Source organism: Sciurus vulgaris (genome assembly GCF_902686455.1).
Source record: "Sciurus vulgaris genome assembly, contig: HiC_scaffold_586_arrow_ctg1, whole genome shotgun sequence".
NCBI lineage: Eukaryota > Metazoa > Chordata > Mammalia > Rodentia > Sciuridae > Sciurus > Sciurus vulgaris.
The window spans coordinates 961915-986892 of NW_027632437.1; the positions used below are offsets into that span (position 1 = coordinate 961915).

The 24978-nt window shown below is 37.7% G+C and overlaps 1 protein-coding gene across 1 annotated transcript; it reads left to right on the forward strand.

Annotated features, from left to right (window-relative positions):
* Positions 1-7655: 7655 nt before the first annotated feature.
* LOC306652425 (GSK-3-binding protein FRAT2-like) lies at positions 7656-8676 on the forward strand. The gene has a single exon (XM_079125327.1). The coding sequence runs from the start codon at positions 7760-7762 to the stop codon at positions 8456-8458; it is 699 nt and encodes a 232-aa protein (XP_078981453.1). The 5' UTR covers positions 7656-7759; the 3' UTR covers positions 8459-8676.
* The last annotated feature ends 16302 nt before the right edge of the window (positions 8677-24978 follow it).

The window sequence follows — 24978 nt, forward strand, 5'->3', positions numbered from 1 at the left end:
TAGGGTATGATGTAAAATAAAAGACAGAGGGTATTTAGGGATAGCCAGGGGGAAAAAAAATTACTCTTGGTTGCAAGCAGTTTACCACTCAGGAAGTGGGAGGAAAAACTGTATATCAAATTTTCCCTCAACATAATATTTTAAAACAAACCATACCCTGTACTTTTTCTAAATCAGGAATTGGGAATGTCTGGGGAGTGTTTCTGGATCAAGGGGCAACCTGAAGTTGTAGTCATTTCAAGGATCAACTCATGGATGTACTTCAAACTCATGGATAAGTGTGCTGGCTACCTCATATCCTCACTGGCTGCTGGGCAGGCATTTTAATTGCTTCCATGTGAGCCTCTGCACAGTTCTTGTAGCATGGTAGGTCACTTTCTTTATAGTGAAATATCTTTCTGAAGCAATGTACCACCATCTCTGATGTGTGATCTTAATTAGACAAACAAACCGTGGTATGGCATGGAAGGATTCACAGAGGATGGAAATATCAGGAAGCAAGTATCATTTAGTGCCATCTTTGATGCTTGAAACCATAATGACTATCATAAGAAAACTTGGATTTTATTTTGCAGAATTGTATTGGAAAGTGCTACAACATAATTCATACTTTAAAACATTAATTCAAGTTAGAAAATGATATCAACTCAAGTTACTCAAATTTATTTAAGTTGGAGGGTGATCAAAGAAAAGTAGATAGACACAAGTTTATTTTCATTTTTCCAGTAAGAGAACAAGATCTATAGCTGGGTACATAATATTTACAGACATTTGGATAAAGACATATTTGAAATGTATTTTAGTTATTCCTAAGAGCATTCAATTGTTTTCCACATTAAATACCAATGCAAATAAAACCCAGCCTTGTTATTTATCAAACCTCAAGTAAGAGTATTTTAAAAATTTATTCTGCACAATTATAATTTACACTAGAGAATAGTAAATGCATTAATTTTAATATCCATACCCTCATACTAAAATTGAGTCATGGTATAGATAAGTTACATGAAAGGGGTAAGTCCAAATTTGGCAAAATGTTATAATTAATATGAAATAAATTAGCATTTATTAGGATCTTGTGGTATGTTAGGCATTAGTTTAAAGATATTAAACATTAAAACTATTTAGAGTTATTAATTCCCTGGTTATATAAAAATTTGGTATTCAGAGAAATTAAGTGACTTCTAGATTACCAATATAGTAGTTAGTTGAGTCCACATTTGAAAACAGGTCCATTTGATTTCATATCCTACTCTATAAATCAATGCAGAGTTTGCTACCTCTATTACTGCATTCTTTTCTTCTGACTTTCTTGAAGTTTCAACCATGTAGATTTTTTTTAACCATTAATTTTATCTTTTCTTTTTTTTGTTGTTGTTGGTATCTGGACTTGAATCCACATCCCCTGTCCTTATTTTTATTTAGAGACAGGGTCTTGCTGAGTTGCTATGTGCTTTGCTAACTTGCTGAGACTTGCTTTGAATTCATGATCCTTTTGCCCCAAGCTCCCACAGGTGGGATTATGGATATGTGCCACCACAGTTGGCTCACCTTCACTTTTGATGAGAAAAGAAATTTCATTAAGTAAATGTTGTAGTACAAGGTATACTGAAGGTATACTGAATAATTCAAGGTTTTTTTTTTTTTGTTTTTGCTTTTGTTTTGTTTTGTTTTGTTTTGTTTTTGGCCTGGGGATTGAACTCAGGTGCATATTAACACCTTGCTACATTTTCAGTGTTTTTATTTCGTTTTTAAAATAATTTTTTTGATACAGGGTCTTGTTAAGTTGCTGACAGTTTCGTGAGTTTTCCTCGACTGGTCTCAAAATTGAAATCCTCCTCCCTCAGATGCCTGTAAATAGTCAGGATTACAAACAATTGCCATTCTGCACATCTGAATTTCTTAAAATACAATTGAAGAAAACATCCAGAATGCATTTCAATGGAAGAAATACCTACAGTGCAAATTTGTAATTGAATAAGATATTATAAAAAGAAAAGAGAAAGGTTTTTGCACTAGGTAAATTTAAAGTTCTAACTAGGGAGGTTACTTGCATAGAAACAAGTCCTTATTTTTTAAATATAGAATATTCATCATTAACTTATTTTAAAAAATTTGGATGTGTTCTATACCTTAAGTATTATACAAAGAGAGCCAGATGTATTCAAATTTAATTTTCCTAACAATCTCTCAAGGAAAATTGTTTTACATATTAAATACTTGGCCCCAGGATGTTCATCATATACTGGGACTTGGCAGAGATGAGGTGTAGACACAGTACTTAATTCCAACAGATAAATCATCCTATTTGACCACAGTCTTTTCAGGTGCCTAGTATGTGCTCAGTCTGGAGGCCAATACGCAGACTAGACTTATTATGATACTCAACTTACTGAACTCTATAGGACCATAAAGTCTATTTTCTCATAATTTTCATTCAGTTGTTAGGGAGGAATACGTTTTTCTTCATCTTTCTTGAATTAGTTTCTTAGCAAATATGGTAATCTTCCAAATAGAAGACCATATTTTATTTATCTAAAAGTGTCTATTGCTCTGAATATTGCAAGCATTCAAATAAGTTTCTGTTTGTTAATATGGTTTGCTAAAATTCTTTTACATACATTCTTTTCTACTGAAAAATTGCTATTTTTAGATACATTGGGGAAAATATGCCCACCATCTACTTCTATAGATGACTTTTAATTTTGATCTTACCCAACTCAAACAAATTTACACCATGTGTTTTCCACATACTGCTTGTGAGATGACTTTTTAGGCCACTTGAATGTTTTCATGAAGTCAAAAACTATATATCCATTGATATAAACACTATTTTAGGTAATCTATTGCTAAAAGGTTTTTAAGAGTTTTATGTTTATTACATATTTCAAAATATGAGTCATATATAATTATTTGTTATTACTTATTTTTAATTATTTGTGAAAACCCAGAACACTTAAAACTGAAATATTTGATGAAATAATTATTAAATGCTGATATCTTGCAAAATTTCTGATCACAATTTTTCAGAATGTTTTCTACATGTCTGATCTCATAAGAAATGTTTAATCATATTCACAAATCATCTTAATGAAAATAATTTTGTAAAATAAGCAACAACCAAACAGAAACAGCCCCTGAAATACCAAATGTGTGTCTTTTTATGTCTCACACTTGGACAAAAGACTGCGTGATGTACTGGATCATTTAATTTGTTGAAATAATCTGTGTTCAGCAGTTAGTATTCAGTACTAAGATCATTTGTACTCAGGCATAAGAGGCAATTGACAGTCTTTGGTTCTTCATTATCAATTCTTCAGACTCTTTAGGAAATTACTTTCAGTCATTAGGATGAGCTCACAGAAATAAACTAAATTGGGATAAGTAATTGACCAGTTGCCACATATTTATTTAATTGAACTAGGTGAGTATTAGTAAGTACAATACAAAGGATTTAATTGTGTTTTTCTAATTGGCTAAAATAATATAATTTCTCCATTTTATGCTGAATGATGACAGTATTTCCTGAGTATTAATTTGATTTTATTGTCAGTCTTTTCCATACTAAATTAGAAAAAGGATTTAAAACACATGTGCTTTACTATATGTTAGAAAGATATGATATTTAAAAAGTTGCTTTTTAATTAAAAAACAGGCAGTTTAATTAACATAAAGTTTTAGAAGGAAGTTAATGTTTTCTCTTTTAATAACCATAGAGAAATTATTTAGGATTAACAGAAAAGAATTGACTACTCACCTTCCAACACAGCACATGATACTTTAACTATATACTTTGTAGCTTTGAAACTTAGTTATCTTTATCTTTTTCCCCACCTTTCCCCTGACCTTCTCCCTGATCTTCTTTTTCCCAAAATTCTTCTTCCTGATCTTTTTCCTAATCTTCTCCTCTCTGATTCCTCTTCCTTGATCTTTGCCTTTCTGAACTCTCCCCCCTAAACTCATTTTCTCTGAATCACCTCCTTAAAAATTCCTGTTCCTGCTGAGAAGGAGAATCACTGTCTTTAGGACAGGAGTCCCCTGTTTCTCCTTTTCTAGCAAAGCAATAAATCATCTTTTCCTTTTGTTCAAAACTGTGTCCTTTATATTAGATTGGTATCTGGAATAAGAACTGAGATTTTGGCAATAAATTTGGCACCCTAGATGGGACCTGAGAGTAGCCCCTCCTCCAGCTTTCTTGATCAGGCTTGGCCTTCAAGTGTCTCCAACTTCTATGATGAAAATACAAGATGACTGGAGAGTTTGTTGAGAGCAGACTGCTGAATATATTTGGTGATGGTGTGAGTTTTTCTCAGACCAAACCAGAGGAACTGTTCTCTGAGTAGAGGGTGAGACTTAAGGACTATCCCAAGAATTGTTGAAGCTCTTTTAGCTTTGGGGATTTCCTGCCTTCTTTCCCTGAACTGCACCAATTGTTCTATCAGTTGCTTTACTTTGAGAAAAAGAAAACTGAATACAAATAATTGTGACACCCTTTGCCATTTGGTCTTGGCCTTGGTCATTTGGTGTGCACACCAAGACCCATGATTCCATACACCTAATTCTTCTTTGTGGGAACATCTGCTTCTTCTTGGGACATCTGTGACTCCAGTTGTGTTGGAGTGTGATTCAGTGAGACTTAATATCTAGAGATAAGTACTCCCTTCTTATCCCTTATAGGTTCTCATCTCTTTGTTGGCCTTGATCATTGGAATTCCTTCTGGTTTTCTGTTTATTTATATATACGAATGCCCCTTTTGAGATATGACTTGTACTTCACTGGTTTTATGGTTAGTATCTTGGGAAACATCTTGCCTGGTCAATTTAAAGGTTTCCATCTATTGGCCATGGTTTTGGGGTTCCTCTCTGGTTATTTCTCTCTGTTTCTGTTTTGCACAAGATTGCACTTGGAATTGGTCTGTTGGAGGTAAAGTGAGTTAAGTCTATAACAAAGTATTTTTTACTGTAATAATGTAATTTTTAAATTGCTTCCTAGATTATTGTACAATCTTTCATTTGGAGTTGATGTGTCCAAGTTAAAGTAAAAGAAAAAAATGTGTTCATGAAAGTTTGTCTGTTCAAATGGTTAACATATATTAGCCCTAGTTTTGGTGATCCTCTCTTTTCTGTACATATAGGTCCAAGCATGTCTAGAGAATAATAGTTTAGTCTAACAAAATCTGGAATTTGATCCTATAGGGATAAACCTGTCTAAGAGAAAGAGGTTTCACCGTTAAACAATCTGGATTTTAAATGGTTTTTCTGGATTATTCTACAATCTTGACATTAAGATGGTCTGCCAGGGTTAAAGTATATAAAAGAGATTCTTTATGTACAGATATTTCTGCAGATGCATAAAAGGGGTCTGAAGCATCAAGAACTAAGCTGAAGTTGCTAAATCTCAGTTTGACCCCAGGAAGTTGCAGATCATTTCATTGAAGTCAAGCACACTACACCTAAACTAAGGGGGATCCCAGAAAGTCTGCCTAGGCTGTAAAAATTTGTCAAAGAGAACCTGGCCTCTGCTCTGCCTTCCAATGCCATTTTCCATGGAGAGTGGAGGTTGCTGTCCACAAAGGATGTGGCAGTACATTCCAGAGCTCTCAGTTTCTGAACTTGGGATAGAAATATTCTCCCTTTTTAAGATCTAACAGGGGACCCCATTTTTCCAGGGAATATTCATTACTGGGGTAAAGCAATTCTTGCTATAACAGTTTCTCATACAATGAAATGTCTGAGATAGTTGCAGAATCTATAAATGATTAAACAAACAACTATTACTTAGTTTATAACAACATAGCAGACACCCGAAATATATGTGATATGGTATATATATATATATATATATGCATCTGAAAACTCCATCTCTCTAAGCCTTGTCTAAGTTTTCTGTAAAAATTTATAAAATGAAAGTTTATATAAGGTTACTGGCAAGATAACAATAAGTGCTCTCTTTGCACATTGTGTCTGACATAGAAAGGTCACACTGTCATTTGAAGAACTGTCTTATATCTGCTTGCTTTGACTAAGTCAATTTCTGATCATTAACATTGTTTTCTAAATGTATAAGAGATTTAAGGCTATATTTTGATTTTTGTAATCCATGTTGACCTGTGATTTTTGTCACCATACACTCTGTATTCTAAAGTATACCTTAACAGTTAAACTAAACCAAATGTAAAAAGTCTTCAAAGATCACTTTGCCATGTTGGTATTCTCCAAAGTATAATTAGGTGTAGCAAAAGTCTTGCATTTGTATGGAAATAATAAATTTGATTGGTATTTACTCATGCATTTGATGTTTTATAGCTAAAGTAACCTGTTTTCAATAAGTTATATGTCCAATTTTGTGTGATTCTTCACACTGGAATTGGAGTTTAAATGTATTTTCGGAAGATATTAAAGATAGCCTGATCTATTTAAAGGTGATATTGTGAAACATGAAAGAATTCTGCCACTTTTTATGCAAAAATAAAGTTAAAAGCTGTCTCAGTCTGTCTTTTATTTATGTTTTCAGATATAATGTTGTACTGTGTTAGTTGTGAAGAGCCCCACCTTACCAGAGATACAACTCTACCTCCCACTTACTCCATGTTAGAATGTCTCCAAAAGAGTTTAGATATCAGCTTATTTAAAGTTGTGTTCAAAAGATTGATTTTTTGTAAAGATTATTTTTATCTCAGATAGGGAATATAATATATACTTAAAGGTTCAAGAATATAAAAGTCATTTTTCTTGGTTCATAGCCATAACAAAAACTGAATTTTTTTTTTGCACTGTTAATTTTATTATGTATTTTCCATGTAATCTAGAGATTCTAAAATGCTTACTTCCAGTACTAATACTAACCCAAATTAAATTAAAGGGGTATCTGTACAATTGTATATACTGAAGTTAAAACCTTTTACTCTTTCTTTAAACAGGTGAATCTCTCTTGCCTGGTGTTTCAACTCAAAAACATGGTGAACAATGCAAACAAGTGAAAGGTCCACAGAAAAAACAGCCAGTATTTTAGCTTTTCAATCTAAAGTCATACAGGATTCAAAGAATTACAGGACCCCTCTCTAGCCCCTGCACCTCTGGTGAGTCACCTGTTCTGCTGATAAGGGAAACTGAGAGAACCCTAGAGAACAGGAAGCTAGCCAGTACACATTCTACTAAGAGATGGGTCAATGGCAATGAAAATAAGCCTGATGCATCCAAGAGGAGCTACATGTGATCAGTCAGACCTGGACCCGTCCTGACAGTTGGCACATCTTATAGAGGAAAACTAAAGAAGCCAGGATGCTTGGCACCTTGTCTCCAGGAGTGATCTCTGAAGAATCTCAGCTGATATTTAAGAGTATATAGGACAAATGTCAGTTTTGACCAACTTGTTCTCAAACACCTGACAGGAGAGTAAAGCCTGCGCAGAGTCCCACATGGACATTTAAAAGGAAAAGCAATAGTTTTTAATATAACTTAAGAGGTAGGAGGACCAAGATGGTGGACTATCTTAGACTTAGAGGGTGACTGCATCTCATGTTGCTCCAGAACTCAGCATTCAAGAAGACGAGGTATTGAAAGACTTGGGACTGGCTCCCCGGCTGCAGGCGCGCGGCGGGACATCCTGGGGGACCCCGGGTTCCGCATCCCCCCGGCCCGGCCAGGGCCTTAGCTTCAGCCTCCGCCCCGCGCCCTCTTGTGCCGCGGCCCACCGAACCCGCGGGCAGCCGAGCTGCCAGCGACGCCCGCAGAGCTTAGGGTGCTCGGGAGGGGGACCATGCCGAGCCGGAGGGAGGAGGAAGAGGAAGTCAGCGAGAAAGCGGAGGGGGAGGAGGAGGAGGAGGACGACGACGACAGCTTCCTCCTGCCGGAGCAGTTGGTGACGCTGGGCGGCTCGGGCGAGGTGGACCGACTGGTGGCCCAGATCGGCCAGACGCTGCAGCTGGACGCGGCGCACGACAGTCCGGCCTCCCCGTGCGTGCCCCCGGGGCCGCCGCTGCAGCCCCGGGTAGCGCTACCGGCAGACAAGGCCCGGCCCCGGGCCGTTCCGCTGCTGTTGCGACCCGCCTCGTCGGAGGCTGTGGGGCCGGCGCCCTCAGGAGCTCTACGCTGCGCCCTCGGGGACCGCGGTCGCCTGCGGGGTCGTGCTGCGCCCTATTGCGTGGCGGAGCTCTCCTCAGGCCCAAGCGCACTGCCCGGGCCGTGCCGGCGAGGATGGCTCCGGGGCGCCGGCGCTTCCCGGCGACTGCAACAGCGACGATGGACCCAAGCCGGGGCACGCGCGGGCGATGACGACCCCCATCGTCTCCTGCAGCAGCTCGTGCTCTCGGGAAACCTCATCAAGGAGGCGGTCAGGAGGCTCCAGCGAGCCGTGGCCGCGATTGCGGCCACGAGCCCCACGGGTGCCTCTGGGCCCGGGGGCGGACGCAGCGGACCGGATCCGGTCGCCTTGCAGACCTCGAGCGCCTTGCTCTGACCCTGGCCGCTTGGAGGAGGAAGAGGACGCCGCTGCGTACAACTCACAGCGTCCTGTCCCCATCAGTCTTTATCTGAAGTCTCGCCTCTATTCCTGGGAGCGACAGCATAGGCTGCAGGGAGTCACTTGGAGAGATCTCAAACAGAGAAGTTAACCCGCCTGGGCAGTGCTGTCCCAGAACTTAAAGCATGGTGAAATACTCGGACCAAGGCATGCTCGTATCGCGTTCGAATTTCCCCGACCACCCGGGGCCAAGGACCTGGGATAAACTGGGGACCTATGGCAGCTACTTGCATCCACTTGTAACTGACCTAGCCCTTGTGGGCATCGTGTGCTTGGATTGTTTAAAGATAGGGCTGGAAGGGCGGGAATCGCGAGGGCTTTCTAACAATACTTGAAAACTAGTGATACGGATACCTTTTGTCGTTATTTTGCCGGTGGAGGAGCTTACTGAAAATGGTGCTATATTTGTTGTGCAGAGAAACTCTGGGTTGAAGAAGAAAATCTTGGCATGGGATGGGTTGGCATCGCCTCTCTTCCACTTAATCGGTTGGAGGAGGTGGGAGATGGGAACTCCACTTAGAGAATGGGAAGGAGGTGGATAATTTTGAAAGTTGGGAGAGTTAAATTTGGTTGTGAGCTTCTAAATAACTTGACCTTGCCACCCGTGGTTGAAGGTCACATTTGTGCTGTAAAGTGAGAGGCAGTGGGGTTCCTGCAAGAGCTAACTCACCCCTGGTGTCTTTTTCTCTCCAAGAAGAGCTGTCTTGCTTTGCCACGGCTTGGAGTCTCCTGAGGACACACAGGCAGGGAGGGACCTGTGAGGAGAGTTGGTTGCTTTTTCTGTGCTTTCCTCTTTCGAGAACTCCTCCTCTTGCAAGGCTACTCTTGGCCACGCCACCAGCTTTCTCAGAAACGGTCATAAACAATTTCCTGTCCTCCCAGCCGACCTTTCTTACTCTGCCCTTTCTGTGGGGTTGGAATGAAGAAGGCCCTGGACGCCTTTCTGCTCTGTTCTGGCGCTCTGGAGTGGTGGGCCGGAGCCTGTGTGGTTCCTCATGCACAGTTATTTTCCTCCTGCCTGCCAGCTCTTTGTGACTGAAACTTTTTAAAATGTGACTCTCCTCTAGGAGAAACCGCTGGCTTTACCCTTGTGAAACTTGACGGTGCTTTAGTAAGGCACCATCCCTGAACTTTAAGGTAGCTAAACCAGTTTTTTTAAAGATTCAATGGCGTGTTCATCCTCCAGATGTAGCTATTGACCGTACACTTCACAACGGAGTTTCTGAACTTGTGGTGGTCCTGATTTATAGGATTTCTTAATTAAAATGTCTGCTGAATAAATCTGATTTTTGTTTTGGAAAAAAAAAAAAAGGAAAGACTTGGGACCAACTCACAGCCGCGGGGTGAATCTCTCCCGCTGGGCCAGGCTTGGCATGGGCAGCAGGCCCGGACCATAGGCAGATTCTTGGAGCAGGGATGGGCAGCAAGAGGCTTCTGCAAACAGCCAGGCTCCCTCAGCGGCAGGCCTGTTACATAGGCAGCTGCTCAAAGCAGGACCACCCAGTGAGAGGCTTTCCTCGCACAGCTAGCATGCACCCCAGGAACCAGTGGCGGTCCGGACTGCAAGCAGCTTCTTGGAGCAGGGCCAGGCAGCGAGAGGTTTCCACGAACAACCAGGCTTCCCATTCCGTGAACAACCAGGCTCCTCCTTCTACACATAACCAGGCTCACTCCAGCGGCCGTTCTGATCTGCAGGCAGCTTCTTGAAGCAGGGTCGACTATAAGACAATAGAGGAAATCTGCAATACCTTACTCCAACTGATACCTGAACAATATGTGAAAACAAGGGAAGAAAATATACCAAATAAACCTAGATGTTATATCAATAAAACCCAATGACAGCATGGCAGAAGAAATGTCAGAAAGGGAGTGCAGAATGTACATAATTAAAACCATCAGGGAAGGACATGAGGAGATGAAAGAGCAAATGCAGGCATTGAATGATGAGATGAAAGAGCAAATGCAGGCATTGAACGATCATACCAATCAACAGATAAAAGAGCAAATACGGGCGGCAAAATATCATTTCAATAAAGAGTTAGAGATACTGAAAAAAACAAACAGAAATCCTTGAAAAGAAGGAAACAATAAACCAACTTAAAATCTCCACAGAAAGCATAACCAATAGGATAGAACACCTGGAAAACACAACCTCAGACATTGAAGACAAAATATTTAATCTTGAAAAAAAGGTAGACCAAACAGAGAAGGTGGTAAGAAATCATGAACAGAATTTACAAGAATTATGGGATATCATGAGAAAGAAAAATTTAAGAATTATTGGGATTGAGGAAGGCACAGAGAAACAAACCAAAGGTACAATCAACCTATTCAATGAAATAATATCAGAAAATTTCCCAAATTTGAAGAATGAAATGGATAATCAAGTACAAGAGGCTTATAGGACTCCAAATATACAAAATTACAGCAGATCCACACCGAGGCACATTATAATGAAAATATCTAACATACAAAATAAAGACAGAATTTAAAAGGCTGCGAGAGAAAAGAATCAAATTACATTCAGGGGGAAACACATATGAATATCAGCAGACTTTTCAATCCATACCCTAAAAGCTAGAAGGGCCTGGAACAACATTTATCAACCCCCAAAAGAAAATGGATACCAACCAAGAATCTTATACCCAGCAAAACTTACCTTCAGATTTGATAACTAAATAAAATCCTTCCATGATAAACAAAAGCTAAAAGAATTTTAAAAAAAGAAAGCTGGCATTACAGAACATCCTCAGCAAAATATTCCATGAGGAAGAGATGAAAACAAAGATGTAAATCAGAAAAGGGAGGAACTACTCTAAAGGAAGATAAAGGAAGAGTCGAATAAAGGAGAAACCAAGTCGTGTCAAAAAACAAAAATGAGCCAAATGACTGGGTCATTTTAATTATATCTCAATAATAACCCTGAATGTTAATGACCTGAACTCATCAATCAAAAGGCATAGACTGGTAGATTGGAATAAAAAGAAAGATCCAACAATATGCTGCCTGCAAGAGACTCATCTTATAGAAAGAGATACCCACAGACTAAAGGTGAAAGGATGGGAAAAAACATACCATGCACATGGACACAGCAAAAAAGTTGGAGTATCCATCCTCATTTCAGAAAATGTGGACTTCAAGCCAAAACTAGTCAGAAGGGATAAAGAAGGACATTTCACACTGCTTAAGGGAAGCATAAATCAGCAAGACATAACAATCATAAATATCTATGCCCCAAACACTGGCTCATCCATATATGTCAAACAAATCCTTCTCAATTCCAGAAATCATATAGATAACAACACAATAATACTAGGTGATTTTAACACACCTCTGTCACCACTGGACAGATCTTCCAAACAAAAATTGAATAACAAAACCATAGATCTCAATAACACAATCAATAATTTAGGCTTAATGGACATATATAGAATATACCAGCCAATAGAGGGAATACACTTTCTTCTCAGCAGCACATGGATCCTTCTCTAAAATAGACCATATATTATGCAATAAAGCTAATGTTGGCAAATACAAGAAGATAGAGATATTACTTTGTATTCTATCAGATAATAATGGATTGAAATTAGAAATAAATGACAGAAAAAAATACAGAAAATACTCCAACACCTGGAGATTAAAAAATATGCTATTGTGTGATGAATGGATACCAGAAGACATTGGGAGAAAATAAAAATATTCTTAGAAGTAAACAAGAACAAAGACATATCATATCAAAATCTCTGGGACACTATGAAAGGAGTACTTAGAGGAAGATTTATTTCATGAAGCACATTCAATAAAAGAAGAAAAAATCAACAAATAAACAACCTAACACTACAACTCAAAGCCCTAGAAAAAGAAGAACAGAGCAACACCAAAAGTAGTAGAAGACAGGAAATAGTTAAAATCAGAGCTGAAATCAATGAAATTGAAACAAAAGAAAAAAATGAAAAAATAAACAAAATAAATAGTTGATTCTTTGAAAAAATAAACAAAACTGATAAACCCTTAACCACACTAACAAAGAGAAGGAGAGAGAAAACTCAAATTACTAAAATTTGGAATGAACAAGAAAATATCACAACAGATACGATTGAAATACAAAACATAATTAGAAGCTATTTTGAAAATCTATACTCCAACAGAAAAAGAAATCTCGAAGACATCAAAAGGTTTCTAGAGACCTATGAATTACATAAACTTAACCAGAAGGACATACCCAATTTAAATAGATCAATTTCAAGTAATGAAATAGAAGAAGTCATCAAAAGCCTTCCAACAAACACAAGTCCGAGACCAGATGTGTTCTCAGCCACATTCTACAAAACCTTTAAAGAAGAGCTCCTTCCAATAGTCCTGAAAGTATTCCATGAAATAGAAGAGGAGGAAACTCTCCCAAACTCATTCTGTGAAGCCAATATCACCCTGATACCTAAACCAGACAGAGACACATCGAGGAAAGAAAATTTCAGAGCAATATCCTTAATGAACAGCAATGCAAAAATTCTCAAACAAATTTCAGCAATTCACGTACAAAAATATATTAAAAAGATAGTGCTCATGATCAAGTGTGTTTTACCCCAGGGATGCAAGGTTGATTCAACATTCAGAAATCAATAAACATAATTGATCATATCAACAGAGTTAAAGTCAAGAATTACATGATTATTTTTATAGATGCAGAAAAAGCATTTGATAAAATAGAGCATCCACTCATGCTCAAAACAATAGAAAAAATAGGGATAGTGGGAACATTCCTTAACATTGTAAAGGCCATCTATGCTAAGCCCATGGCCAATATCATTCTAAATGGTGAAAGACTGAAGCACTCCCCTGAAAACTGGAACAAGGCACAGATGCCCTCTTTCACCACTTCTATTCAACCTTGTTCTTGAAATCCTAGCCAGAGCAATTAGACAGACCAAAGAAATTAAAGGGAGACAAATAGGAAAAGAAGAACTCAAACTATCCGTATTTGCTGATGATGTGAATATATATTTAGAGGACCGGGAATTTCCACCAGAAAGCTTTTAGAACTCATAAGAGAATTCGGTAAAGTAGCAGGTTATAAGAACAATGCTCATAAATCTAATGCAGTTTTATACATAAGTGATGAGTATTCAGAAAGAGAAATTAGGAATACTATCTCATTCACAATAACTTCGAAAAAAAAAAAAAAAAAAAAAAACTCCTTAGGAACCAGTCTAACAAAAGAGGTGAAAGACCTCTACAATGAGAACCTCAGAACACTAAAGAAAGACATTAAAGAAAACCTTAGAAGATTGAAAGATCTCCCATGTTCTTGGATAGGCAGAATTAATATTGTCAAAATGGCCATACTACCAAAAGTGATATACAGATTCAATGCAATTCTAATTAACATCCCAATGATGTACCTTACTGAAATAGAGCAAGCAATCATGATATTCATCTGGAAGAATAAGAAACCCAGAATAGCTAAAGCAAATTTTAGCAGGAAGAGTGAAGCAGGGGGTATCGTAATACCAGACCTTCAACTATACTACAAAGCAATAGTAACAAAAATGGCATGGTATTGGTACCAAAATAGACAGGTAGATCAAGGGTACAGAATAGAGGACATGGACACAAACCCAAATAAATACAATTTTCTTATACTAGGCAAAGGTGCCAAAAATATGCAATGGAGAAAAGATAGCCTCTTCAACAAATGGTGCTTGGAATACTGGAAATCCATATGCAGCAGAGGGAAACTAAACCCCTATCTCTCACCCTGCACAAAACTCAACTCAAAATGGATCAAGAATCTCAGAATTAGACCAGAGACCCTTCATCTTATAGAAGAAAAACTAGGTCCAAATCTTCAACATGTTGGCTTAGGATCAGACTTCCTTAACAGGACTCCCATAGCACAAGAAGTAAAAGGAAGAATCAATAACTGGGATAGATTCAAACTAAAAAGCTTTCTTTCAGCAAAGGAAACTCTCAGCAATGTGTAGAGAGAGCCTACAGAGTGGGCGAATATCTTTGCCACTCATACTTCAGAAAAAGCACTAATTTCCAGAATATATAAAGAACTCAAAAAACTCTACACCAAGAATACAAATATTCCAATCAACAAATGGGCTAAGGAAATGAGCAGACACTTCACAGAAGATCTACAAGCAATCAACAAACATGTGAAAAAATGTTCAACATCTCTAGTAATAAGAAAAATGCAAATCAAAACTACCCTAAGATTTCATCTCATTCCAATTAGAATGGCGATTATCAAGAATACAAGCAACCATAATTGTTGGCAAGGATGTGGGAAAAAAGGTACACTCATACATTCCCAGTGGGGTTGCAAAATAGTGCAGCCACTCTGGAAAGCACTGTGGAGATTCCTCAGAAAGCTTGGAATGGAACCACCATTTGACCCAACTATCCCACTCCTTGGTCTCTACCCAAAGGACTTAAAATCAGAATACTATAGAGATGCAGCCACATCAATGTTCATAGCTGTTCAATTCACAATAGCCAGATTGTGGAACCAACCTAGATGTTCTTCAAATGATGAATGAATAAAGAAACTGTGGTATATATGTACAATAGAATATTACTCAGCCATAAAGAATAATAAAATTATGGCATTTGTAGGCAAATGGATGAAATTGGAGAATATCATGCTACGTGAGATAGGCCAATCTCAAAAAACCAAAGGGCGAATGATCTCGCTGATAAGCAGATGATGACACATAATGGTGGATTGGAGGGGGGCAAGAATGGAGGAAGGAGTGACTGTATTTAGGGAAAAGGGGTTTGGGAGGGGTGGGGAGAAGGAAGAACTAACAGAATGAATCAAACATCATTATCCTGTGTAAATGTATGATTACACAATGGGATGTCTTTACTTCATGTACAGAGAAACAACATGTATCCCATTTTCTTACAATAAAAATAAATTTTAAAAAATAAGGTACCCTTGTGTGAGCCCTACCAAAAGTAAGTAAAGCTGGAAGTTAGCATGGAAATGTTCTTGTGTATGACTGCCTAATAATAATGACAAGAGTTGGGGCTGGGGAGATAGCTCATTCGGTAGAGTGCTTGCCTTATAAGCACAGGCCCTGGGTTCAATCCCCAGCACCCCCCCAAAACATAATAATTACAAGAGTTAAAAATTTCTCATGAGCTAATTTTATTGTGATTTCATAGATCTACAGATCTTCCTAACCTCCAACATTGGTGAGTTTGATCTGTTTTTCACTGATAAGTTTATGAGTTACAGTCCACATGGTTTTCGGAGACTGAATAAAATACTAATTTTTTTGTGCTTATTATTTACATAAAGTAATGATTTACTGCCCTGTTTATTGTGAACTTAGCACAAGTCCTGTCCTATATATGATAGTTCAGTCACATGCCATCTGCCACTGTGAACCTCTGGACTACTCTGATGCTGAATGCCCTTTACAGTCCATGTCCCACCTGATAGAGAACAAGGACTTTGGGATACTTCCTCAAATTTCCCCTGCTTTCAGGAGAAAATAGATTGGATATATTGTTGCTCAGCTCAAAATTCACAATGGGGCAATGTATCAGAGGATCACTTGATGCTTTGAGTATATCCCTTGTCACTTTAAAAATTATACATATTTTTCTTTTTTCTAGCCATTTCTCTGACCTTCTCCCTTATCTTCTTTTCTCTAAACTTCTCCCTGTTCTTAACCCTAAACTTCTCCACCCTGATCTTCTTTTCCTTGATCTTCTTCTTTGTGAATTCTCTTTCCTGAACTCATTTTCTCTCAATCACTCCTATAAAAATGGGCAGTTCCTGATTATGGGCAAAATCAGTCATTGGAACAGGTGTCCCCTGCATTTTCCCTCCACTAGGAAGGCAATAAACCATTTTTTTCCTTTTCCAAAAAAGTCCTCATTTTTGGATTGGCATCAGAGACAAGGACTGAGCTTCTGGCAACAATCTCACACCCACTGAAACCATCACCAATCTCATATTTTATTCAATAAGCAAATTAACAGCAACAAATTATGTGTACATAAGAGAGATTTTGAGAAACCTTCTGATTATTAGTTTTCACTACAATTTTAAATGGATATTTGAGGCAAATTTGCAATTTCTATTGCAAAATGTAACCACAACACCTTTCTATATAAAAAGGGAAGGGAGAGTACTATTTTACAATGTTTCATGGTATTTCCTTCCACTGTACAGATCCTTCTTTTATTTATTTATTTTTTTTTTGCAGTGATGGGGATTGAACCCAGGGCCAACTGAACTACATCCCCAGCCCCATTGTACAGATCCTAACCTACCCATTTTCTTAAAATTTGGAAGCAATAAACTACATGTAAAAAATAGTAGTTTATTTGGGAAGACTATTGTTTTATTGTAGTCAGTTAGTTTATTCTCGATACATAAGTTAGAAAAATGGAATGAAAAGGGAGCATCTCAGATAAATAGGGAAGTCAGTAGAGGAGAGGTAGGGGTTCAAGAGGGAGGTAGGGAGGGAAAGGGAAAGAACTGGGCAATAGTGTCAAAAAATATACTGTATAAATTGTGAAGATACCATTGTGAATTCCATATTTATGTATAATTATAATGCACCAATAAAAATGTAAATAAATTAAAGTAAGACCAGAAGAGTAGAGGAAGGGAACAGGACAAGGGAGATAAAGAGGACAAGGGAAGTACTAGGGAATGAATTAGAGTAAATAATAGTACATGCATGGAGGAATATGTCACAATGAGAACCACTGTTATGTAAAATTATAATGTAATCATATTGCATAAAACTAAAATATTAGAATCTTATTTATTTTAGTGTAGTGCAATTCTAGATAATAATAGCAATACTGTTGTAGCCAGAAGACAGATTTGTGTTTCTTATGTTTATAGGATATTACTATTTCAGGTTGAGAGTTGAATTTTAAGGAAGTACACTATGACCCCTGTGCTGTTCACTTTAGTATAAAGCTTTATTGAAATACTTGTTTTTAGCACTTGTGAGATAGACATTCTACCTTTACATCTGTAACTGTTCATGATTTTTCTCTCCCAAACCCATAATATAAATAATCATGTCAGAAATTCTTTTATCTCGGGGTAGCCAAACACAGAAATCCTGAGACCAAAAAGTGACTTCCATCCATTTGGTACATAGGGATCACAATTTCCAGGTCTTTTTGCGGGCATGTAGGAATTCAGAACATAAGTAAGCTCAGAACTGTACTCTCTCTCTTCTCAGATTCTAGCACTTCTGCTTTAAGCTGTTGCATTTTGGCAAGTTAATCTCTTTATGGCTCCATTTAGGCAAATAATATTTGAGAATTAAACTAAATAACATTGTAGACCTTTACACACTGGTACCTGGTAGGGTTTAAGTAAATACCAGCTATCATTTTTAGTTGAGAACAGAAAATATTCTTATATTTGCTAAAATCAATTTTCCTGACATCAGGATTGGATACCCTTTACACTTTTTGATGTAGAGAAAGGATTTTTGAAATAACTTTTTTCTAGGTCAATAAATATTCAAGTTTGCACATGATATCTAATTCAGAGACCTGAATAAAGCATAACTATAAAAAATATTTTCCCAAAGGCATTTTAGTTTTTTTTCTGTTACCTAGATTTCATCAAGAAGTAAGATTTTTGTCCATCTCATTGTCTTCTAAGTATTGAAGACTCAAACCCAACATGAGAATTAAAACTGTCCATAAAATCAATTACCTGTATTAATGTCATGATGGAAGTTTAGTAGAAATTTTCAAAATGCAGTTTTAGTGATAATTTTTCAAAAGACAGCTACCATCGATGTTCACAAAGATGAAAGATGATTTTGTCAACTGTATTCTTCCTGTTTTTGTCTTCGCTAGCTTAGTTTAAACTCTGTTTAAGGCCCTGGGTTTAGGATTTTGTCAGAATATAGGAGGAAAAGTTAATAAAATCATAAAAAGTAAAATTTAAAATGACCTACACATGTAAATATTAGAATATGTTACAACCATGAAGCTGAAAATGATATAAATTTCATTTATCATGGTAAATAGTATGATAAATTTCTCTGAACTAAAGATATTCTTGAGCATCCACTTTAATATATATTTATAAATAATTTAATATAACTTGGTAATTCCAACCACTTAAGACTTTAGAAAGTAAGCAAGTTGGAAATAACTGATGAATTTTTATAACCACAATAAATTTAAGTTAGGTGTTTGATCCAAATGTATTACGTGCAGAAGCCTAAAATAGTTACTCTAAAAAATTAAAAACAATATTTCTAAAAACAGAAGCATGAGGTTAAAATAATTTCCCAAATATTTCAAAGGCCTTCTTGGGCCTCAGTATCCAACCATGTTACAACATATTCTTCTAGACACTGAAGATAAACACCACAGATATTTTCTGACCATGGTTATTTGCAAATGGCCTATTATAAGTGTAAAGATAGAAAGAGCCCGCACCTGTGTAAACAGAAGCCTCTTCCCTAATTGCCCTCAACCCCTCATAAAAGCTGCAAAGAATCTTCACCTCTTATCCGTAAAGGCCAGGTGGCTGACCTTGCCGGTGCAAAAGCAAACTTAAAAGATAATGATAACACTCCTCTCGGAGACTCAGAACTTAAAATAACATCATATATAATTTTATGTCAGCCAATTAAAAAGAACACTGTAAAACTGTTTGCCTTTCATTATAAATAGGCCTGTTGAACTAAGGCTCGGGCCTCTTAGCGTCACCGGGTTACCGAGTGCGTGGAGGACCAGGCTCGAGCTTGTCAATAAATGACTCTTTGTTGCTTGCATTGATCATGGTCTCTGGTGGTCTTTGTGGGGTCTCGAGCCACAGGGCACAACAGTAAGAAATGCAGAAGTTCCTATAAAATTTAATAACGAAAATATCAATAATTGTGTTTGGTTTTTATCTTTGTGTAAATAATAACTTAAATATGAAACTCAGAGTAAAACTAATGGATATGTTTACAGCAAGCCCTGTGGATACAATGGAAGAAGACAACATAAATTCTGTAACTTTTTTGTCTTGGGTTGGCCCACAGTCAACTACATGACCACTTCTAGGTATGAAGTGCTACTTTTCCTGTATTTGCTTGACTTCACCACTGTAATAATGTCTATAAAAAAAGGAAAGATTCAATCAAATTCTGTTGCTGTAATTTTTGAAACATTTTATTCTGATTTTGTTTCAACACCTTTGAAACACACACCTAACAAAAATACTCAGGCACCTCTTTTTTCTCCAATAGACCTTTGGATTAATATCCATGGAATTCATGTGCCAATATTAGAAACACTTCAGTCACTTATTTTGTTTTCAACAGTGATTTTAAAAGGGTTTAAAGTGCCAAACAAATTTGTCTTAAGGATAATTTTAGAAATAAGGATATCAAATAGACTGGTAGGCTCTCTAGGAATCTGCCTCCTCTGAATCCCTCTTCTAATGGATTGTTGCTTGTTTTACACGTTGAGGATTTAGATCTAATGGCATTTTTTAACTTGCTAAGGCAGAACTTAACTGAGGTCAATTTCATAAAATATTTTGACTAAGTTTGAATAATTAGTTTATACTAAATTGTATTTTTTATCAAATGGTTTTTCATATACAGATAAAATGAGTATACAAAATATTCAATTTTCTAAATTGTCTGCGTTTTGACTTGGTATCTAGAAATGTGTCAATGAACATCAAATTTATATTTTGTTTGGTAAGTAGTTTTTCAAGTCATATTACTATATGAGACTGTGGATAATGTACACATAAAGACTATTTTTATTCTTAATATGAATGTGTTTATTTGGGACTATTCAGCTCAGGGTGAGGATAGCATTTCTCACACTTGTAATTTTCAGCAGCTCTGCCCCAACTCAAATTTTCATTTTACAGTTAAAAAGTCTTCATCACATGCTCTTCAGAATTTTAATTGTCTTTACTTCCCACTACCAACAAACTACCTAGCAAAGTCCTGAAGTCTGATAAATATAATCAAGTTATTCTTCTAATATAGGAGAGGGTAGCCACAAATCTCTATAGCCCCATCAGGTAATGAGTGTATCCTCAATGCTGTTATAATATTTCAGAAAAAAAAATATTTCTTGCAGCAGTTCAGCCTTTCAGTGCTGTTGGAATGTGACATGATTCATTTGTACCTTCATTCACCCATGCTGCAGGTACAGTGTATATGTGTCCTAGTGGGCTCCATCAATATAATTGGGCTCTCATGAAAAAGTCACAGATGTGGTGAAACATAACTTTATTTGTGCCAATTCCAGAGTCTTTATATCAAAATGTCTCCAGGAATGGTTTTCTTTGAGGCCCACACTTTGACATTTATATTGCTATCTTTTGACTCTGCATGATTTTTTCTATTCTTCTGTAAACTTATTCCTGCTTTTTATAAGGAGAAAAATTTATTTGGATTAGGCTTTATACCAATTAACTGGATTAACATTAACCATTACTTTAAGAACCATAATTGATCTGGGATATATTTCAACTAGTAGATTATTTGCCTCACATGCCCAAGGCCCTAGGCTCAATCTCTAGCAACACATAAAATAAAAATAAAAATTAAAAAGGAACCATATATTTAATGAAGTCACAGTCTGAGGAACCAAGTATTTGGAACATCAACATGTGAGATTTTGAGTGAGGATACAATTAATCTGGTAATATATACTAGTGGGCTGCTGAAAACAGACTCACAGAAAAGGGAATACTGAATGAAGGGATGTGAGCATGCAACGTTTTAATAGATACAGGCACATAGCATCACAGATGGGCTGCTGAAGCTTAATTGGCACAAGAAATCTCTGATTGTAGCAGCTTCTCTCAGCCAGGATTCTCTTGGATTTGACATTTAAAAAAATTATTTTTCTTGATTAATCTCTTGTCCATGAAGTAAATAAGATCATATTGTTCCATTTTTTTAAAATTTTTCAACAGAAAAGCTGAGTTACTTCTTAGTTGATTTATCAGTCATATAGAATAGTTTCTTCCCTCAGTCACTCAGATTTTGGACCACATATTGTGCTCTCTTGCACCAAGTAGTCACAAAGCACTTGCCCCAAGGTAGAACCTGAATTGACCTTTAATTGAAGAGTTTCCTTAACATGAAAGAAGGGTAAACAATAATCTTTCAATTCAAATGAACCTCCTAGGATGTTTTTGCAAGAGTCTCTCTTTAAAATGTAGAAGAAATATTATTCCTGTAGACAACTATCCCCTATATCAGGATTAAGCCAGACTTTGAGAATCTTAGAAGGAATTTCATACAGCTCTGTCCTGGCCAGTTGTCAGTCTGACATATAATGCTGAGAAGCCATTTGCTAACTAGAAGCCTGTGTTTTCTCATCTCTACAATTGAATGTTTTTAGAGGACTCATTTGGATCAAGGCTTCATGGAAGAATTGATATAAGTTGCTCCCACATCTGTCAAAACACCTTGAAGTTACTGTGTAAATAGTGCTTAACCATTTTCTGACATTTCACCAATTTTTTTTAATCAAAATCTTATAATCTTTTCATCAGGGTCACTGATGTCATCCACAAGCCCAGACACAATAAGTCAACTCTTGCTTGTCTGAAATCCAGATACCATTTCTTTGATATTTTATCATACTTCCAATAATTGTATGTCCCTCCTTGGCCTCCTTTTGCTCTAAGCCTTCAATAAAAAAAATTCTGCTGCATGCCTCTATAGTGCATGCCTCTCTTTGTTTTGAAAACATAGGGCTTGGTGGTCCTTTACATTCCTCTAAATCCTCCTGTTTCATAATTAATAAACCCTGATTTAACTCCCCATATATTTAACATCAACCTATATTTTGATTTGTAAAGAAGTGTTGAGATATATTTTAGCTGGTGTTGAAGCCAGAATTGGGGGCAGGAAATTAGTGTAGAAATAGGGAATTGGGTCAAATCGAGGAAATGAAAGCCATCTGCCTCTGGAAGTTGGAGACTGCATCTGGGAGAATGGAATGTTAAGGATCTCTGGAGCTCATTGATTACCAAATTTACCTTCCCTTGTCAAGGACTGCAAGCAAGGAGCTGCTAATTAATGCCCCCGGGGCCCTTGCCTGACTGAATTACTTTGGCCCTCCCCCTGCCCCATCTGCTTCTCACTTTTTACATCTCAGCTACAAAACCAGGCCTAGTCAAGTAGGCAGGAAGGAGAGATAAGGAGTGGAAACTGGAGAACAAAAGAGGCCTTAACCAATAAAAGATTTAGGGTGGGCTCACTTCTTGGGACTTTGGAGCATCAGCCATGGCTCCGGTCTCCCTACCAGAAGTCTGTATTATTACTACTTTTAAATAAAACCTGCTTAATATGCCTGCCTTGGTGTGCTTCTGTAGTGTTCAAACTTCAACATTAGAGGGAGCAGAACTCGTCACCAGTAAATGGCCGTATCAGTGTTTTCCCTTGAAGTAAACTGAATCAGGATTCCCTGGATTCTGAAATGGGAGCCCCAAGATGATACAGTTATATGAGAATGTTCTTTTTGTGTTGTGTTATGTAATACACAGGAGTGGATTTTATACACATATATCATATCTCCTGCCTTTTTACATTTTTGTCACCTTTCAAGTCTGATGAGAATAAGAAATATTGCAAGAGTTTTGTGATCTGGAGGAGCTATTTTGGCTTTGGAATCAGATGCAGCTTATCCTGATTCCCACTGCACATCCTTATTTATTGTGGGGATGCGTACACAGGAGAAAACATATATTACGTTTTGGCCAATAGGTCTAACCTCAAATTGCCAAATAAGTTTGCATTTCATATATTTAAACAGCAGAGTCTGGGCTGTGGAAGATTGCAGGCTATGTGTCCCTAAGCCCTAGGCATCTTCATTTTTCTGCTGTATGATATGTGCAATATGAAAAACCTGTGGCCATTATGAAGTGAGAAAGAATGATCTACTTTTGGACACTTCCAGGTTGGAACTTCCTGCTCTCACTCAGGGTATTTTTTTCTTCTAATTTTGGGCCTGAGGAGAAATTTTATAGGGAACTCTATCCCTCAACACTAGCATGTAAAGTGATAGACCAGGCCCTTTAAATCCCTGACATATGGGGACCCATATCCCTCAAACCTGGCATGTGGCTATGGTAAAATGAAGTATGCTGGAGAGAGTCAAACTTGAGGGTGTAGTTCCAAAAGCACATGTTCTTTATTGGTAGTATTTTATAAATCACATGAAGGTAATATTCTCGAAATATGTAATGTTATTAATATCAATTCCAACTCTTTATTTTTATGCTATCAACATGAATATTAGAAATATTTAAATTACCCTTGCACCATAGGTGTTGTTTTCATTGGATATTGTTGATTAAGGGTTGTTCCATTCAAAGTTTAGTCTGTTGCCTAACAAGAACACAGAGCAGAATAGTTAAATAACATTTTATATTTGTTAGGGTCCCATTCCGACTAGTCCCTGGAGAGTCAAAATGAACACACAGTAATGCAAATCACACAACAAGGTTTTAGTAAAGCAAGCTCAGGCCTGGACCACAGCCAGCCCCTCAGATCCATACAATGGCTGGGGGGAGGGAGCGGCCCCGAGTGTTGAGAAAGCGCTCTATTTAAGAGCTTTTTCCAGCATTCATACACAAGGACCTGTACATTATTGGTTAAAATTCACACAGCTAAATATTTGTCCTCTTTTGGTTTGGTCCCTCCACTTTCTTTGAATCTTATTGGGTCCCGCCAAAACTGAACGGTCCTGGAGGGAGCAGGGAGGAGGGAAGGAGTGAATTATGAGGGAGAGGGGTCAGGGCTAGGTTCCCCTGTCCTTGATAGATGGGGTCTCCGGACAGCTGCACATTCCTCAGGTAGATATCTCTGAACAGCCTTGATAAGCCCGGAGCCCAGCACATCCCATTTGACCCTTATTGGCCCTTGAAGGCACCGCTGTGGCTGCTGTCATCCTCAGTGCTTGCACGCCCTTTTCCTGGGGCTCCGGTTCACAAAATAGCTTGTTTATACAAGAGGGCTGCACGGATGGCACCCCGTTCTCAACAATTAATTGTCATTATATTATTTTCATTCATGAATAATATACTGGTGTACATAATCCATAAACTGAAATGGCAACGAGCACCAGGTTAAATGCAAATATTCTGCTGGTTGGACTAGATCCAACTTCTGGAAGAAAATATTGTCTTAAAATAGCAGCAGCCTGAGGCTCTGGGGTGCAATTCCCAGATCTCAAAAGAAAACAAAGCTGCAACCAAGGACCCATCATTCTGCTCTTACTCATGTTCATTGGCTATTATTCACTGTCACTCACAGGGAAGTCTCTCTGGTCTTATACCTCAGAGGCACGTCTGAAGCCCTATCCAATCAGGAGCATTCAGAACTGTCCAATCCTGTGTGCTGACAGGGAATTGGGGGTGGGCTTCCACTGTCTTCTCAATTCTCCTGAGTCCACCATATGGGCCATTCAGCTCTAGG

What these genes read in the sequence shown, in the direction of transcription:
- LOC306652425 (XM_079125327.1), top strand. Translation starts at nt 7,760, where the DNA reads ATGCCGAGCCGGAGGGAGGAGGAAGAGGAAGTCAGCGAGAAAGCGGAG.